Below are 16,605 nucleotides of genomic sequence, written 5' to 3'. Positions count from 1 at the left end.
TGACAACTTCAGGACTTCTGTGCAAACGGGCTTCGCTGCTCGTCGTATTTTCTCCCTGTATGAATAAATATTCCGATTCTGAATAGGTGCTCGCAAACATCTATTGCCCCATTCAGTCCGTAAGGCTAAACGGGAGAGGGGGTTAACAGAGGGAAGTGGTTCATCTATGTCCTTGTGTCTGCGAGAGTGACTGGGGGAGCGGTGGTGCAGCGGTTAGCGTGCTGCGCTACGAACCCAGCGGACCGGATTCGATTCCCTCTCACGGCCAACACCAGTGGCGATTATTTGAACCGGTTCTGGGCATCCCCTATGTCGACTCAGCCTCAAATGGGTACCTGGTGCGGTGTGTAAACATCGCCACTTGGGAGACAAAGGCGGCCGTGCGTGGTGCTGGCCACCCACCCCCTCGTGTACCGTTCCGGACTTTAATAGGTGCTCGCTAACAGCACTTGCCCCAACAGTCCGCTAAAGGCTACACGGGGGATCTTTGCCTTTGTGTCTGCGAGTGGGGGTAGGGTCAGTCGTGAGCGCTGTGTGGGGGTAGGGTAAAGGGAGGGAGGGGGTGGATGAAGGGAGGGGAGGGTGGAGGGAGGGTGGGGGAGGGCTTGGATCGAGGGAGGGGTTTGGCTCAGCGCTTTTGCTCGCTGCTGGCGAGGCAAGCGCAGCCCGGCAATCATTCGCTCCTCTGCCGCCTCCTCGGCTGGATGGTAGCGGGTTAAGGGCTTCGCATCCTCCACTCGCCTCGTCTCGCAGAGGGAGCCGTCCTCGTTCGGAACCCCCCCGAATTCTGCACGTCTCGCGCGCGCGCACGCACGCACGCGCACACAGGGACCATGGCCTCGGGAAATTTCGCCGCTCTCTCCCTGACATGGATTTTCGCCGGATTTCTTGGGATTTGCACCGCCGTGGCTTCAAACGAAGGTAAAGCGGCCGCGTCCACTGAAACCGCTCGTTCGCATTGTGCGTGTGTTTTTTGTAGCGTTGTGTTTTTTGTTTAAGTTTTATTGAAACATCACAGACTTGTCGCACGCACGTTCCTACACGCATGCACGTGCAACTGCTGTGCATGCAGCACGGCAATGCGCAGTGAAGCTTCAGCAGTGTCAGAGACTAGGGATAGTGTCACAACGGCACAGTTTTAACCGTCTCATGAATGTATAAGATTGACAACACTTGGAGCACGTTCTTTAAGTGCACTCTGCAGAAGTGGCGGGTCTAACTGCAGTAAGTAAAGAATGTGTAATCCAAACTAGACGTCGCCTACTCACTCAAGGCACTGGAAGAAAGTCAATGACTTTTCGTTTGTTGGTCACACGAGCGATAGAAACGAGGAGTTCATCTCCGTTGGCGACATTGACGCAGTGATGGAAATTCCGCATTCCCATGGCAGGGCGCAGTATATCCTCCGTCAAGTTTTGCAAAAGTGTACCCACGCACTGAAAGCGGCGTTGGGAGTACTCTATGCAATTTTATAAAGTACTTGTAATCTAGACATTTTACACACGTGTGTACAGCAGGCGCCGTCCGGCATACGCATCACATTGTATAGTGTATGCGACATTTCACAGCGTCTAAATACAGCCTGCCCCGCAGACCTCTATTCTAGAGAAAAACGTATGAACATCACGCAAGAGCGTGATTACTAAGTTCTACGGAGAAAGTAATTCTATAAAGGTCTATGATACATCGCAATGTGGGTACTAGATTAGAGGGTCCGTTTTAATGGGGACATAATACAAAGGAATCTGTGCTCTTGACAAGTTCCTCTGCTCAAGTGCGCGCATTGCCTGGGGTTTGCGAACGGCCCGGTGGCTCAAGTCAAAGAGATGCGATGCCGTGTGCGAAAATATTCACTACTTCGTCGGGTATACAGGAGGTCTTGAATTCGAGCCCGTCCCTGAAGGCTGTACATTTGGAGTCCGCATGCCTCTTTCTCCCCGTGGTCGCGTGGATTTTTTTTTTCGTCCTGGTACCTCCGGTTTTAACCCTGACACATTTAGACTCAACATGCGGAAAATATGATTTGGTTGCGGTACATTTCCGCATGATGAAGCCACTTCGACGAGTTGTCATTTGTGGTTAGGTCGCTTAGTTAATGAGAGCAAGATATTTCGGTGGGGGCCTGACTTGGTAAAATAATAAATTAATGTAGCGCAGGCGAATTTCAGTTCTCTTCGGGTTCCGACACCCACGCAGTTTCTCTCATGAGCCGGGAATTAATGGAATGATGAAACGCGAAAAACAAAGTCCCCGCCCTCGCCACGGGCACGGGGAATTTCCACCAAAACGAGAGGAGGGCCGCTCAATTCCTCTTTTGAGCTGAGACACATCCACAGACCTCTTGATGCTAGTGATGACGATGTGTGTTTTTTTCAAGTGCCCTTTATCCCAGAAAGACTGAGAGTCTCAGGATCGCTCTTCATGAGAGTCCTGATTGAGGAGATTTGGCAACTGCCATTCGTAATTGGTTGGCTTCGCCTGCGGCGAAAACCCGAATTCTCTGAGATACGCATAATGCTCATAACTCCGCACAGATAGAGTCAAGAATCTCTTGATGTGCCTGGCCTTGCGTCTATTCGCCAGCTCGCAGGATAATGATAACAGCGTAGTACTGTCTTGAAGCGTACGCTGTTGCGCATGAGTCATTCGGTGAGTAAAGTTGATAGGAAGCGTGAGTAAAAACACACACGCGACTGGGATATTTGTGTGGATGGCTTTCCCTTAAGAAAGATACGTACGCCACTACGTCGACATCATAGAGACTTACGTTGGAAAACAAAGACAAAGATCCCCCGTATAGCCCTAACAGACTGTAGGGACAAGTGCTGTTAGCGAGCACTTATGAAGGCCGGCACGGCACACGAGGGGGTGGGTGGCCAGCACCAGGCCCAGCCGCCTTTGTCTCCCCGGCAGTGATGTTTACCCACCGCACCAGGTACTCATTCGAGGCTGAGTCGACCTAGGGGAAGACCCAAGACCGTTTCAGATAATCGTCACCGGCGTTGGCCAGTGAGCGGGAATCGAACTTGGGTCACCGGGTTCGTAGCGCAGCGCGCTGACCGCTACAACCACCGGCTCCACACGTTGGAAAACACAAACACGCACAGCTTGGACTTTGCTTCGAGACGTGTGGAAGCCACAACGCTGGACGATGGAATCGTTCAACATTGTTAACTCTTGACTCACGCGCATCTACTTTGAATAGAGGAAACGAAAGTGAATGTGCCGCAACACAACACACACCACAGCTCTACCGACCCGAACACGAGGGTCGTCTATGCCTATGGCATCCACAGGATAAGTACGTTGAGTGTCACAATGTAGGCTGCTCTTGCACAACGTCTGTATAGACTATAGAGCAATTGACATGGAGAGAAAAAACAACATACACACACTTCAGACGCTGTCTTTCCGACAGACCTGTTCTTCACCTGAGGACGGCTGTTTGCGTTGTGGCCGAAACGTCGTGAGAATTATTTTATTATGTTTTATTTTTTTATTATTTCCCTTCTACGTGACTTTACCGAAAGAACCAAGGAGATGAATCCCTGCAGTCACGAAAGCTTTAAATCGAAATTTAAATCGAAATTTATACACACACTTGGAAAACGTATAAACAGACGAGTAAGAAAAGGCCTCTCGCTCTCTCTCACACACACAGACATGATATTTTCATTTAGTTATAAGCACTGTTAAGTTATTTAAAGCGACAAGCGTTTTTTTCCCCATTACGCTGCGCCTTCAAATCAAAGCAGTGCTAACCTCCCCGTTCGATGCACGCTCTAGCATCGGGGAGGCAGCGAGGCGGTGTGCGAGATGTGGTTTCTGCGGACGTGTCGAATGCCCACCACCAACATCCAACTCAAACGTGCCTTGCGGGCTAGAGCATACAACTGTTTTCAAATATAATCCAAGAGACACAGGATTGCGTACAGGGGCAGTGGCTGAACATATATAACCGTGCACGCCAAAACGTTGATATCAACAGCAAAAACAAAAGCCGCCCTCCAGATTAGAAATGCGTGTTGCTGCACCAATACTGTTGCACTATATCATCATTGTCAGTCATGATCGATCCACTGCTGGATGGAGACCTCCTCGAGTTTTCCCCGTATCTCACGGTCGTGCGGTGTCATTAATAATCCACGTGCAGCCAATTCCATCGCTCCATCTACTTGGTGGGCTTCCTTCGGGGACGCGTTCCATTTTACTGGCCGCCAATCCGTCATGAATCTTGAGCCATCCCAAGCTCACTGTTCTTGACAGATTTGAACCGCAACCTACGGATCCTCTCGCATCGGTGCTCCTCGTTCTGAAAATTGCCGTTGCAAACGAGCCAAATAAACACAAATAAGTAAACCCGTAAAAACAAAGTTTTTCACTCTAAATCCTTTATATGCGTGGCGGCTTGAGTCATCTCGTCCTTTGGCTTGAGATGGCTGCCACCTATGGGTCAGATGATTGTCTGCAGTATTAAACAATTGGTAATTAAATATAATATTTTTGTCCTATAAAGTGTAAAATTTTGGGAAAAAAATTTCACGAACATTAATTGTCACGCACAACGAGTCTGTGTGGAAAATGTCAACTCGATTGGATCATGGGAAGTGGGTTAAAAAACTACCGAAAGATTTACACGGTCGTAAGAAAGCAAGCACGCAAGCAAGCAAGCAAACTTAATATAAAGGATTTAAAAAGCGGTTACGTTTCGCCAACAACTGGGGGATGGGGGGGATGTCGACGTTTCAGATGAATCGCCACAATCAGCGAGCATTTACATGAATGTCCTCCAGCCGTGTTCTGAATAAAGGCTGATTTGACTTGGCGTTAGCTTGCTGGTTGTAGAATAATAGCCCACGTCCGTTCGTTAAGCGGAAGCGCCTGTGTTAATGATGACGATGGTAATTTGTTTTAATCGTGTGCAAACAAAAACAAATCTGGCTACGTGTTAACACACGCACTCACACAAACACACGACATGGAAACTTTGGGCACCAGTGCAGCTACTGCTGCTGTTGCAGATACACACACAGCAAGCTGCGTTTGGTTTAACGCGTAGGCTTTCGCGACCAATATCATCCATAATATATATTTTTTTGGGTTAGATCGCGTAAATATAAATGTGTTGTTAAACCCGCCACCACCCGACACAGCCAGTTAGGAAGCTTTGTCACGTAAACAGAACATGCAAATTCGTTACTAGTACAGCACACCGGTGTGTTGGAGAGCAAATCCACAACATTAACAATCTGTTAGAATTAACGAGGGGGGGGGGGGGGGCTTTGGTTCTTTTTGTTGTTGTAAAGCCCAGCAAGAATCCCGTGCATTTCAATACCCGACGTCTCACTAGGTGGCCGGCACGCACTAAAAGGCCGCGCTGTATGATGGCCCGTGTTCAATAGAGGGAGGCAGGAAGTGGACGACAATTAAACAATTAAAATTAACACGTTAAGCTTTCAGGGGCGATTGCACCGCTGTAAAAAAAACACACGATTGCGAGGCCGCTGGAGCGAGCTTAGCAAGGGTTTTGTCGGGACGTGGATGATGTTGGTGCGGGGAAGCCAATGGGCAGATGGACTTGCCAAAATAAAAATAAAAACACACGGACGCACACGCGTCCGATTGAGAGTTCGAATCCCGCTTGCGGGGGGGGGGGGGTGTCTGTCTGACTCAGCCCATCGTGCGCTTGGGTTGCCTTAAATGAGTGCTGCTTTGTGACTAAAAACACTGTTGGTTGCCCTATGGAGAGGCGCCGACTCTCGCCATAGGAAAGAGGAATTTCCACCACCGGTTCGTGGCTGCAAACGGTTGGCGAGTACCGCCTCAAAGCAGTTCCGCACTAAGCTCGTGTGGGGCCTGTAGCATATGTTATGAAGGGGTCTTGAATAAAAATAAAAAGACAAATATTAAACACAAATTTTTTACTTGCATAGTAAAGTAATAATATTTTTTTCATTTGCTTTACAGCCAGAAAATACGACAAATCGCTAACCTTAAACACCCAGTCGTTCATAAAAGTTGAAGGCAGTATATTACTATAGTAATAGAGCAAGTACAGAATCACTGAACCGGAATTGGTCGCTTGAAAACATTTAGCGCGGGGCCCTTGAAAGTGCGGGGTCCGTAGCTACTACATAAGTAGTCGCTACTACGATCATCCGTCGCTGCCTCAACGCTCATTTGGAGCAGGCAATCGCTCTGACTTTATCCGTTATCCGAATGTTCAGCACACAGCGCTCCACAGCAACAACGCACGGTACGCGGCATTGCTCTTCTGCGCTGAACATGGCATCGTTGTGCAGACGCAGTACTCTTGCCAAAAAGCACCCGGCAACCCTAGCAGAACGGTCGACAGGCTTGCATGCTGATGACACCCAAAAGGCGTGAAGCGGGAGAGACTTTGCTTGCTTGAACAAACGCTGCCAAATAACGTCGGTCTGGAAATATCCAAGGCCCGATGGAGTAACACATTTTATATTCGCGTGAAGACAAAGAACGTATGGGTTTGCCGAAGAGTCCAACTTGCGCTCTGCAGTTACAGGGTTAACGTTGGAATGCTATCAAAGAGTGTTGCTATAGCCTTGCTCTTAACAACATGCCGCAGCTTCAAGTGGAGCGTTTAATTAGTTGCTACAAATAAGTCATTAGGCATCCTAACGTCAACAATTTGTCTTGGGAACTCTAGTTCTGGACCGAATCGTGCATTTCGCGACACGCTGGTCAATCGGGCTGTTGAGGTACGCTCCATACAACATCGGTGATTGACGCGGCTTGCGGAAGATTTTCAACAGCAGTGCACAGACAAAGGGCTGCAGTACATTCTTAAGTTCTTGCCAGCATCGGTGTTTATATAGACATCGGGGAACATTGGTGCATGCTATATCCGAGTTTGTTTACTCTCTGCTTGGTTGTTGGACTGGACATGCATCGCGTCGTTTTGTCAATCCACTGCTGGACAGTGGGGCCTCAATCCTCTCCACGCCTAGGGAGGCCGTGAGACATTTGGCCACTCTTGACCACGCCGGTCAGGTGATGGTGGCGAAGGTGTGGGCGGAGGACAGAATAACAATGGATGCTGCTGCACTGCCATCTATTCCTCACAGCGCTTATTACTCGGCCGCCTTGCGTGCGGGAGTTTCCTACACACAGCACTATCCCATGCTTTTAACCCTGCTTAGCTTGCGAGATCCGATGAGAGCGGTCGCATTCCGGGTGATCCGGTTATTGGCTATGTTGGGGGTTGTCACACGTAAGAAAAAATGCAAACTTTAACCTTGCATACCTTGCCAATAGACAACGATCCCCCGTGTAGCCTTAATAGACTTTTGGGGCAAGTGCTGTCATCGAGCACCTATGAAGGCCGGCACGGCACACGAGGGCGTGGGTGGTCAGAACCATGCCCGGCCGCCTTTATCTCCCCAGTGGCGATGTTTTCCACATCGCACCAGGTACTCATTTGAGGCTGAGTCAACCTAGGGGAAGACCAGGACCGGTGCAGATAATCGTCACTGGTGTTGGCCGTAGTGAGGAGAACATTTTTTGGGCCATGTTCATCCATAGAATCCGTTTTGACAAATCTGCACGTTGCTTTGCTAATTTATTAACCATATACCATATTGTCAAAACCTAAGAAGTCTAAGACGTCCGTCCAATTGGCGTTTAACGATCCCAAGAACAAGAATTGGAATAGGTGACAAAGCCGTTGCAGCGCCAACGTTTTAGAACAACGTTGGTTCCTCCCTTAACACACTAAATATTCCTTAAAAGTGCCGGACACAACCACATTTGCCAATGTGATCTGTAACTTTGATCCCTATTCGTACATTGATAATTCAATTTTAATGTGCAATCTTATTGAGGGGCTGTGTGGTGTCTTGGCGTGGTCCTGGACTTTTGTTTTGTTTTTCTGCCTTGCCCAAGATGGCATTCGGTATTGAAACAACGACAGGAATCGATGTGCTTATGCAATTTGTATTTGTAGACTTTATTGTTTTTATTTATTTCTATTTAGTGACTTGGATAACTTTCCCATACATTTCACCCCTATCTGTTGTTGTTTTTTTTGTCGTTGTAACTTGCTGACCCGCCCCTACTTGGACATATGTGTTAAAAAGAGCTTAATAGATCATCGGATTCTTCCAGTCTAATAAAAGATTCTGAACTCGGGTCGCCGGGTTCGTAGCGGAGCACGCTAACCACTATCCCACCGCTCCCCACTGTTCCTGACAACAAAGACAAAGATCCCCCGTATAGAGTTAACAGACTGTTGGGGCAAGTGCTGTTAGCGAACACCTATGAACGGCAGGAAGAGGAAGTGGGTGGCCAACACCACGCCCGGCCGCCTTTGTCTCCCCAGTGGCAATTTTTACACACCACGCCAGGTACTCATTTGAGGCTCAGTCGACCTAGGGGAGGCCCAGAACCGGTTCAGATAATCGTCACCGGTGTTGACCGTGAGCGGGAATCATACTCGGGCCGCCGGGTTCGTAGCGCAGCGCGCTAACCACGACACTACCGGCTCCCCACTGTTAGCGACAGAACACACACACACACGCACACACACACGCGCACACACGCGCGCGCACACACGCACGCGCACACACACGCACACACACACGCGCACACACGCGCGCGCGCACGCACGCACACGCGCACACACACGCGCGCGCGCACACACGCACGCGCACACACACGCACACACACACGCGCACGCGCACACACACGCACACACACGCGCGCGCACGTGCACACACGCACACGCGCACACACACACGCGCACACGCACACGCGCGCACGCACGGCAGGCGCAGGCGCGCCAAGAGATGCATCCACTCGTCGTTATGGACTTCACGTGTGTGGGTTCCTCCTGGCTCTGCGGCAGTCTCACACGAACTGAATAAGAAACATTCCAAGCGGGAACAAGCAACAAATTGAGATACATTTTCACTGGGTAAGTAAAACATTGGCTTTCGAAATAATAATAATAATGATGATGATGATAATAATTTGACAACACTTAAAGACCTTTTGTCAATCCACTGCTGGATGGAGGCCTCCCCATGACGCATCGAACACACGGGGATGTGTTTTGTTTGCCATACTTCACCAAAGTTGCTCAACGCGAGTTCGAAAACGGTAGGGGAGTCAGCACCGTTTCAGATATCACTGGCCAGTGATGTTGGCCTTGACCGGGAATCGAGCCGAGTCAGGCGGGTTCAAGACACCAGCACGCGAGCGTGCGCACATGTCCATGCGGCACCGCATTCACGAACTTCCCAAATGTTTACTGTGGCGAGCAGTCGTTTTAGAGTGCGTGCCAATAACCTACAGCCCACGCACGCAAAAGAAGTATGCGTCGTGGCGTTTACCACGCTCTATTGCGCAAGGCAGTGTCGTGTCAAACAAAAGCCAAAGGTGCGGCCATGCAATTTCTTGTTCGTTGCACTGCTGGCGGATAAGGACCTCTACTGGAATAGTGGCGGGATGTTAACTACCTCGCCTGGTATACGGGAGATCGTGGGTTCGATCCAGGCCATGACGCCTGCTGCTATATTTGGAGCCTGCGTATTCTCCTCGTGGCCGCGTGGATTTTTTTCTCCGGGTCTTTTGTGGGTTTTTTCCTCCCTCCACATTTAGAGAAACGCGCTGAAGAGCATTCGGCTGCTGCTATAAATGTCCACGTAATCAGCCACCTCGTTGAGTTGTCATTTGCGATAGCCAGGTTTGCTTGTGAACAAAAAAAATACAAATATAGCTCAGTGGGCCTTACATGGTAAAATAAACATCGTTTCAAATTACAATATTTGGCCTACTCTTCCATGCTGATCCGGAGTGCTGGAGGGGGTGGTGGAAGTGGGGATTGCCCACACTTTACCATCGCCACACGTGGACCTGACGAACTGTGCTGTGCCCCGCGTGTATTGCTAGGTGGCCCACATGGCTTAGGGATTAAACACACACAAAACAACCTTGCTCCATTGTTTCAATTGCCACGCCGGAAGATGGAATCTAAGTTATCTAAACCGGTGGTGGGACCCGGGTTACAATTCCAATGTGCCAACGAGCTCCCACAGCCTCATGCGCATGCATATACAACTATATTCCGTCTCGCAAGTGAACCAGAACGTTTTAATTCCGTATAACCCACCGACTTAGCAACCCCCCATGGCACCCCGAGAGGTCCAACGTGCTTCATTAGCCTATGGCTAAGCTGGCCCACACACAGCAGCCGAGTTCGCGTGCGATTTTATCCCACCGCCACTCGAGCTCATCCGAGTTCGCCAGCATCTACCCAACAATGCTGCATACTCATGAATGGTATTGGGCAAAGATGACCGACCAGGGCAGGGATCTTCTGGGAGATAATAACGACTTCAGACACGGCGAGGGTTTTCCTGCTTTCCTGGCTACAGGCCGTATTAACCCGATTGTATACGAGACGCTCTTGAAAGTTTAGACTCAACGCAAACTTGTGCCAGGTGGCAGCAAAAGTCAAACAGATATGGTTTCACACATCTAGCGGATTATAAGACCACCCCGCCCCCCGCTACTGATGGAGTGCGTCTTTAATCAGAATAAAATTGAATATTTGTCAAATTATTCCGAAGTATTGCCGAATCACACATCGCACGTTGCGAACGCGCATGTAAAACTTACCGCGCTCACATCTCCCACCGAGCGTCCGGAATTCCATCATCTTAGTTTTCACCCCATTTTCTCAGAGATAAAGATCCCCCGTATAGCCTTAACAGACTGTAGGAGCAAGTGCTGTTAGCGAGCACCTATGAAGGCCGGTACGGCACACGAGGGGGTGGGTGGCCAACACCACGCCCGTCCGCCTTTGTCTCCCCAGTGGCGATGTTTACACATCGTACCAGGTACTCATTTAAGGCTGAGTCGAGATGCGCACACACACACAGCGGCTATTCGAGTGAATCCTCAATTCGGTCAATGGGCAGGCAGACGAGACCCTTTTCGGAGCATTGGCGCCTGCCTCTGGTGCGGGAGTAAGATAATGATTTTTTTTTCTGCCGTTCATAATTGCACCGCTAAACTTATCGGAGGGCTGCAATCTTCGGAAACTTCCGACGCCGAATCACCGCTTGTCTGCGCGGAACTTGCACCACAGTCTTGCGGTGCTTAGCGATGCGTGAACCGCGCAAAGGAAGACACAACACGGAGACAAAGGTTCCCCCATTCAGCCTCAATAGACTGCGGTGGCGAGCGTTGTTGGCGAGCGCCTATTAAGGGCGGAACTGAACGCGACGGGGATGGTGGGCAGGCATGTGTGAGTGTGTGGGTGTCCGTGTGGGTGTGTTTGCCCGTGTGTGTGTCCGTGTGTGTGTCCTTGTGTGTGTGGGGAGCGGTGGTGTAGCGGTTAGCGCGCTGCGCTATGAACCCGGCGACCCGGGTTCGATTCCCGCCCACGGCCAACAGCAGTGACGATTATCTGAACCGGTCCTGGGCCTCCCCTAGGTTTACTCAGCCTCAAATGAGTACCTGGTGCTGTGTGTAAACATCGCCACTAGAGAGACAAAGGCGGTCGGGCGTGGTGCTGGCCAACCACCCGCTCGTGTACCCTGCCGGTTTTCATAGGTGCTACTCGCTAACAGCACTTTCCCCAACAGTCTGTTCGGGCTATACGGGCGATCTTTGTCTTGTGTGGTCATCTCGATGTCTGGTCTCCTTGTTTTTTTTGCACCTCTTATTTTGGGTCGAGCCGACCTAGGGGCGCGCCCAGCGCATCATAGATGCAGATAACAGCTGGTGCCATTGTCGGGCATCTGTGCGTGACCCGACAGGGTACTTTCGGTTCCAGTGCGTGAATGCACAACGCTAACATTTCACACATGAAACGCACACAAAGACGAATCCGTCGTTTACAAGGGAGGGTAAAGTTTAGTCAGCGAGCGCCTATTAAGACCGTCAACACAAGAAGGGCCGTGTTGTGTTGGCCACCACCCCGCGCCGCCTTTGTCTTTCCACTCTTCCCAATAGAGTGCTTACTTTCAGTACGATGCGGACTCTTGCAAGGCTGAGCCGATCACGACACGCGCAATGGGAATGCGCATACGCACACGCGGCTATGAAAAAGTCTGGAATACACTAAGACCGCATTGTAGTTTAGGAATTTCGATTCGCTACCTTAGACGAATAAATTAGTCTTCGAGTGCAGCCGTTGAATTACATTGACAGGCATCGACTTATTTTCTTATTCAGATTATTAGCATGCGAACAACCGTTGATTCGCTCGGACCAAACAATGGAAAAGATACAGAGACAATGGGGGCGGGAATAGAATTATCGTGGCGCTGTCTGCCACGACTAGAACGCAGCATACGAATATTCTCCACATATCCGACAGGCTGGTGGAACTGTTAGCTGGAACTCATTTACAGCCGAGTCGACCTAGGGGAGTCCCAGGCCAAGGTAGTGATACAACCGTGGAACTGATGTTGGCCATAGTTCGGAGTCAAATTCAACTCGCCACGGCTTGCAGCGCAACAGCGCCACTACTCCCTTCTACGGAACACAACTTAGATGGCTCCGTGTCGAGGCGCAGGGGCTATCAGCGAGTACCTATTAAGGCGGGTCGAGACTCCACCCAGCCGCACCCGTCTACGCCAGCGCCGACATAGTCACTGCACCAGGGAGGGACCCAGGGCAGCTTCTGATGCCAACTTGCGCACCGATATTAGCAAGGGCAGGGAGTCAAACTCAGACGGCGGTGGGGTTCGTAAGATGGACAGATTCTTAGGTCACGCAGTGCACTCGCCTCCAACTCTACCGCTTCCACGCTACGAAACACGCACGCGCACGCATTAATGGGTCACAGCGAATATAAATAAACAACGCGCGCGTGCATAGATTGTCGTCGGTCCTGCAAGTGTTCAAGCACGCCACGTGGATCGCTGGACCGAAAGCTCCCCACCCACACACCCGCTAGCTGCTCCGCAATCCCTGAATATATCAACCTCGAATCAAAGGGCAACCCCCACCCCTCCCCTCGCCAGTTCATTCATTTATCGCGAGCTTCCGATAGCTAGGGCCCATTGCGACTCCCGGCTCGGTCCACGTGGAGCCCACCGGCTCAGCTCAACAATCTCCGTGAATGCATCTGTGGGGGTAGCGGCCAGGGCCTCTGCTTTGCTGTACGACTCAGAGAATACTCTTTGGTTCTTTCGGTAAAGTCACGTAGGTATAAACTAAAATAAATAACGACGTTTCGTGACTTTACCGAAAGAACCAAAGAGTATGGATTCCAGCAGTCACGAAAGCTTCAAATAAAGACTCGGAGAATCCCGCTCACGGCTAACATCGGTGGCGAATGTGTGAAGCAGTCGCGGGCGACCTCGAGGTCGACACAGCCTTTTGTTTATGAGTACAGTACCGTACTTGGCAAAGGTGTGTGAAGTATCGGCACTGGGGAGATAAAGGCGGCCGGGCGTGGTGCTAATCCTCTCTCTCGTGCGCCCTGCAGGTCTTCATAGGTGCTCGCTAACAACACTTGCCCCAGTAGCCCCGTACAGTTTGTACGACGGATCTTTGTCTTTGTGATGTACTCCGTGTGGAGATGGCACCACAGCAGTGCGAGACGCATTGAGGGCCACTCATTGTGATTAATAATGCTAATGGGGTGCCACCTAGGAGTCAATAAACATGTCCCGTTTACATTATGAATAGAGCGGCCCGCTTCGCAGAGGAGTTGTGATGATGCAAGTAACACGAACCGGGTTCGATTCCTGTTCCTGTGGATTGTAAATGTAAATGCGTTGACAGAATTTCTGCTCATAGACGGCTACGTATAAGGCTCGTATATCATCGGCATGATGTGTGGACTACGGTCTCGGCATGTGACTCGATCAGATGCTTCAGTAATCCGTGACTGCGATCAGATTCCTTAACGCACCTACCAATTTTGACTTTAAACTTTCGTGACTGCAGGAATTCATATGGCTTGATTATTTCGGTAAAGTCACGTAGATAGAAATAAATAAATAAAGTGAATACAAATTATAAAAAATAATTAAAATGTAAACCATTATTATTCTGATTCACTTTATTATTATTTTTCTATCTACGTGACTTTACTGAAAGAACCAAAGAATATGAGCACCTACCAATGTATCGGTCCGCAGCAGAATGCTACTGTGTGTCAGTGTATATACAACGCTGCATCGATGCAATTTTGCATATACACTTATATACACAAACACATACACTTTTCTGAGTAAATTTTCGCGAAGAGGAACTTCGGACGTGAGCACCACGCACGCGCGTCTGCACGAGGAGGCGGTGGTGGCACTGATTGACGTGCAATTGGATAACGCTGAGATAACCCTCGCGAGGCCGTTAAAACTAACGACCTGTAAAACAACAACGGACAGAGCAACATCGTCAGCGCGCCGTGAAGGAAACACGAAAGCAAACACGGCGTCTTAATTATAGTTGTAACCCACGGACAAAGGGCCTGCCCTAAAAGTCTGGGAGTCCAGCAAGGGCCGCGTTAGTCAACATTCTGTAGCTCTGCCCAAAGGGTGCAGTCACTGGCCCTATCCGTCAGTCCACCGATGCACGAATGCCTCCTCCTCCTCAAGCTGACCCCGTGATGCAAAAATCCAACCCAACGCCCTGACCACAAGATGCTTGCATCGCTCCAATCGTCTCGGCGGATGTCCCCTACGGACGCGTTCAATTCCTCGGCTGCCACTCCATCGCCATTGGTGATCACTTTGAGCGACGTTTCGTGCCCAAGCCCATGCACTTTTTGTAATAGTTTTAATCAAATATCGTGGATTTGCATGTAGTTTCTAACTCGTGTTAATCTTGTGCGGGTTAATGAAGGGGGGAGGGGGGGTTCCCAGGACCCACTGATGTTAGCCGTGGCTGGAAATCGAACTTAGGTTGCCTAGTTGAACGCAGGGCAAGTGCGCTAACCACTGCGCCACCGCTCCCCCGTGACTGCTGCATGTGATAGTTTGTTTATCCTTTTCCCACGCGTCTCCTCGATGTTTGAAGACCCAAACCCCCCCCCACGATGAAACAAATATCTCTTGTAAATATGTTACATAGGTCGTGTCCCGAGCTATCCCACGCGACCCTGAAGTTTCGTTAATGAGGACACAAATGATTTAAGCCCCACGGTTCTCTGAAGGCGACATTAGGTTGGACATGGGTGGTGTTTAAATTCGAGAATATCCGTGACCGAAGTTCTGGAACGCCACGAGAATGCTGGTATGGGGCGCCTGAGGTTTTAAATAAAAAAAAAATTCACATGAGCGAAGTTTCAGACCTGTATCGAACAGCTCAGCAGTAGCACACTCGCATGTGCTCATAGCCGCACGTAAAACATAGCGCGCATGTTGAACTCCTTTCGCATCGTACATAGCCAACCGTGATAATCGTAGGTGCGGGGGGGCGGGGGGGGGGTAAGGAAACAGAACTAAACACAATAAGCAGTTCAAGAGACATGAGTTTCCATTCTAGATGTAAAAGTGCATCGCTACATTGGCATCCTGACATTGGAAAGAAGAGTGTTCCAGACGGTCGTGGAACACATGGAATAGTAAAAAAAGTCAGTCATAGCACACACAACATGTACCCACAGCACGCACACACAGTACATGCCAGTGCAATCGAACATACATGTCTACTTAGCACATCCAAACACACGAATCGACAAGAGCAGACATACCGAATGAAATGGAGGCATAGCACACACGTGTACTCATACATCCACACAAACACACGTGGTTGTTCAAGCGTGCTGTGGTTGCGCTGTGATGTCTCGCGTTTACGAGTGGAACACAACATGTTGACACTGACTTGCTAAACTGCGAGGTGGCCAGAAGATGGCAGTATAGCAAGTAGGACGCTGACATATCTCTTCTCTCTCAATGCACCCCTACCTTGATTGCCCTCTCTTAAAGACGTCGGGGATCGTGGCCTGTCCATTTAGCTCCGTCCAAGAACAATATTATTGAATAACGTTGCATGAGATACTCCCAGTTTCCGATGTAAATCAATCTACGCCGATGTCTTTAGAGCGTTCTTCGTGCGAACAGTTGTTACCTGGAGTAACTCCAGTTCCATCCAATGTGCACATTTGGTATCACATTTACTCGCAAGGCATCGTAGGCGATGCACTGTGAAGCATTGTTTGCAGGATTCCTTTTACATGAATTGCTTTATTTAGCTGTCATCAAAGATGCATTTTATAAACGATACGAACATGTTCACGTCTCTTGGAAATATACATTGCTGTTATTGTGCTGAGCTTGGTGAGTGAGGAGTAGTTTCAATGTTGGGCTGGTGAATACAAACGTAATATGAATTCATGGGGAAATTGTAAAAAGACGAAGTGATAAATGTTATACTCTTCTGTTCTTTCGGGAAAGTCACGTAGATAGACAATTAATAGATCATGACGTTTCGATCACAACACAAACAAACACAGCAGGAGAACTGCTGACGTAGGAGCATTTTTCCTGCAGTGTTTGTTTCACCTGATGACGGTTGCTTGTGTTGCGATCGAAACGTCGCAATCTGTTAATTTTCTATCTACGCGACTTTACCGACAGAACCAAAGAGTATGGATTCCTGCAG

General features: G+C 49.6%; 1 protein-coding gene across 1 annotated transcript in view; it reads left to right on the top strand.

Moving 5' to 3' along the window:
- The first annotated feature begins 655 nt into the window (after positions 1 to 655).
- Positions 656 to 16,605, top strand: part of LOC133352494 (ephrin type-A receptor 4-like) — a 107,880-nt gene continuing 91,930 nt past the window's right edge. Inside the window, exon 1 of the mRNA XM_061568176.1 lies at positions 656 to 921. Within this exon, the coding sequence (XP_061424160.1) occupies positions 834 to 921 (88 nt within the window). The 5' untranslated portion in view covers positions 656 to 833. The remainder of the gene's footprint in view (positions 922 to 16,605) is intronic.

The sequence above is a fragment of the Lethenteron reissneri genome, chromosome 40 (assembly GCF_015708825.2).
Source record: "Lethenteron reissneri isolate LAM-NWPU_2019-01 chromosome 40, ASM1570882v1, whole genome shotgun sequence".
NCBI lineage: Eukaryota > Metazoa > Chordata > Hyperoartia > Petromyzontiformes > Petromyzontidae > Lethenteron > Lethenteron reissneri.
The sequence above is the reverse complement of the archived record's forward strand: the minus strand, read 5'-3'. Positions and strand labels throughout refer to the sequence as shown.